Source organism: Plasmodium reichenowi, chromosome 12, assembly GCF_001601855.1.
Source record: "Plasmodium reichenowi strain SY57 chromosome 12, whole genome shotgun sequence".
NCBI classification, from domain to species: domain Eukaryota; phylum Apicomplexa; class Aconoidasida; order Haemosporida; family Plasmodiidae; genus Plasmodium; species Plasmodium reichenowi.
In genome coordinates, this window is record NC_033657.1 from 1,125,349 (window position 1) to 1,126,568 (window position 1,220).

General features: G+C 14.6%; 1 protein-coding gene across 1 annotated transcript in view; it reads left to right on the forward strand.

The window, feature by feature from the left end:
* Positions 1-283: 283 nt before the first annotated feature.
* PRSY57_1229300 (hypothetical protein) overlaps positions 284-1,220 on the forward strand; it is a gene marked incomplete at both ends in the record, with an annotated part of 4,949 nt that continues 4,012 nt past the window's right edge. Inside the window, 3 exons of the mRNA XM_020115071.1 lie at positions 284-528; positions 632-746; positions 934-1,072. Coding sequence (XP_019970224.1) covers positions 284-528; positions 632-746; positions 934-1,072 — 499 coding nt within the window. Of the gene's footprint in view, positions 529-631; positions 747-933 lie in introns of the transcript that reaches the window.

Sequence of the window (1,220 nt, forward strand, 5' to 3'; positions counted from 1 at the left end):
AATATAATATAATAATAAAAATATAATATCGAAAGAGATTTTAATATTATATAATATATCTAAAAAAAAAAAAAAAAAAATAGAAATGTACAAATTGTAATAATTCCAACTTGAGATAGCTAACATTGAAAAATGAGGAAGTTTTTATTTATTATGTTTAAAGATATAAATAATATATTCACTTATGATATAATTTAAACAGAAGATAATAAATAAATAAATATATATATATATATATATATTTATTTATTTATTTATTTATTTATATGTATATTTTTATAAGATGAAAAAAAATAAAATTAGAGAAAAGTATATAAAAATTTTATTTGATAAAATTGATGACGAGAAGATACAGAAGGATTTAGAGTTTTCAAATTATAATTACAATTACAATTCTTTTATAAAACATGATATATATTATTTGAATAAGAAATTTTACAAAGTGAAAAATATAAATGACATCACTATAAAGAAGACATTATTATTATATCTATATAAACATAATTTTTATATGCCTAAAATAATAAAGTAAATATGAAAAACATGGCAAAGTAAAATATTATACATATATAATATATATATATAATAATATATATATGTATATTTTATTTTTTTTATTTTTACATTGTAGAAGATTAATTTTTAAGAAATTATTACTACAAAATGAAAATAATGAAAATTTTAATTATAACATATATCTTTTATTGTCGTATTTAAAAAATCCAAATATTATAGAAGCAACACAGGTATATAATATTTAGACACCACATAAATAAATAAATAAATAAATAAATAAATAAATAAATAAATAAATATATATATATATATATATATATATATATATATGTGATCATTTTAATGTGCATATATATAATAAGAGGTTTTATATTTATTCATATTGTCCATATTATTCATATCATTTTATGTATTTAGAAAATCATCGATTTAGACGTATTTAGAACACGCATCAATAAAGAAAATGAGAAAACCATTTATTTCTTTAATCTATTCTTAAATTATGCATGTAGTCATTTTCAATTTAAATATAAGCAAGGGCTGAACGAAGTTTTAGGTATATATAATCAATATACATTATATGAGTAATTAAATATATATGATTAAATATGATACAACTTATAACATATATATGTGATATGTTATTATATATATGTATATATATATGTATATATATATATATATATATTTATTTATTTATTTAT